This window comes from Sinocyclocheilus rhinocerous, unplaced genomic scaffold (assembly GCF_001515625.1).
Source record: "Sinocyclocheilus rhinocerous isolate Xijiao unplaced genomic scaffold, SAMN03320098_v1.1 scaffold2531, whole genome shotgun sequence".
NCBI lineage: Eukaryota > Metazoa > Chordata > Actinopteri > Cypriniformes > Cyprinidae > Sinocyclocheilus > Sinocyclocheilus rhinocerous.
The window spans coordinates 89,759-90,695 of NW_015661073.1; the positions used below are offsets into that span (position 1 = coordinate 89,759).

Sequence of the window (937 nt, forward strand, 5' to 3'; positions counted from 1 at the left end):
TCAAATAAATGCAGCCATGATGAGCAGAGGAAACTCCTGTAAAAAACATTAAAAATCGTTCTGATGCCAAACTTTTGAACAGCAGTGTATATATATATATATATATATATATATATAACGGAGAGCTTGAAAACATGACTCGTAAACTGAAGTCAAAAGGTCACGTGTGTGGACTCTACTGAAATCAGTGTGATGAGATAAAGGATGGTGTTGTAGGAATGGATGGTACTCACTGTTACTTACTTGAAAGGCTTCTCCCCGGTGTGCGTGCGGATGTGGTTGTTGAGGGTGGTGGCTCCGGCGAAGGCTCGGCCGCAGTAGCCGCACTTGAAGGGCCGGTCGCTGGAGTGCGTGACCACGTGATTGCGCAGCTCCGACGGCTGCGAGAACGACTGCGAGCAGTGTCCGCACTGATACGGCCTGAAACACAGAGCACACCGATGCGTTACCATGACAACCAGAGTGACCCTCATCAGCAGCGGAGCCAGGAACACAGTCCAGAGCATCAGTCAATATCTACAGCGCTCACCGCCGTCTGAGAGCCCGTGTTTACCGCGGTAACCATCCTAAGTCAATTATTAGTCAAGTGGCAGTTAAAGGTGTGGTTCATTGCGATTTGACTTTTTTAACGTTAGTTAGTGTGTAATGTTGCTGTTTGAGCATAAACAATATCTGCAAAGTTACGAAGCTGAAAGTTCAATGCAAACGGAGATATCGTCTTTTAAAATTCTGGCAGTTTAATGCCTACAAAAACGGCTGGTAGGGACTACAACGAGTTACTTCCCGGGTTCGTGACATCACAAACACAGATAAACCCCGCCCTCGGGAAAAAGGCAGCAAAGGGGGCGAGGCCAGGCTGCGCTGCTTTAGAGAAGAGGAAGAGAAAACGTCTCCAGGTTACGTATGTAACCATGGTTCCCCGAAGGGAACGAGACAC

General features: G+C 47.6%; 1 protein-coding gene across 1 annotated transcript in view; it reads right to left on the reverse strand.

Annotated features, from left to right (window-relative positions):
- Positions 1–239: 239 nt before the first annotated feature.
- Positions 240–937, reverse strand: part of LOC107726219 (putative histone-lysine N-methyltransferase PRDM6) — a 29,675-nt gene continuing 28,977 nt past the window's right edge. Inside the window, exon 6 of the mRNA XM_016535741.1 lies at positions 240–420. Coding sequence (XP_016391227.1) covers positions 240–420 — 181 coding nt within the window. The remainder of the gene's footprint in view (positions 421–937) is intronic.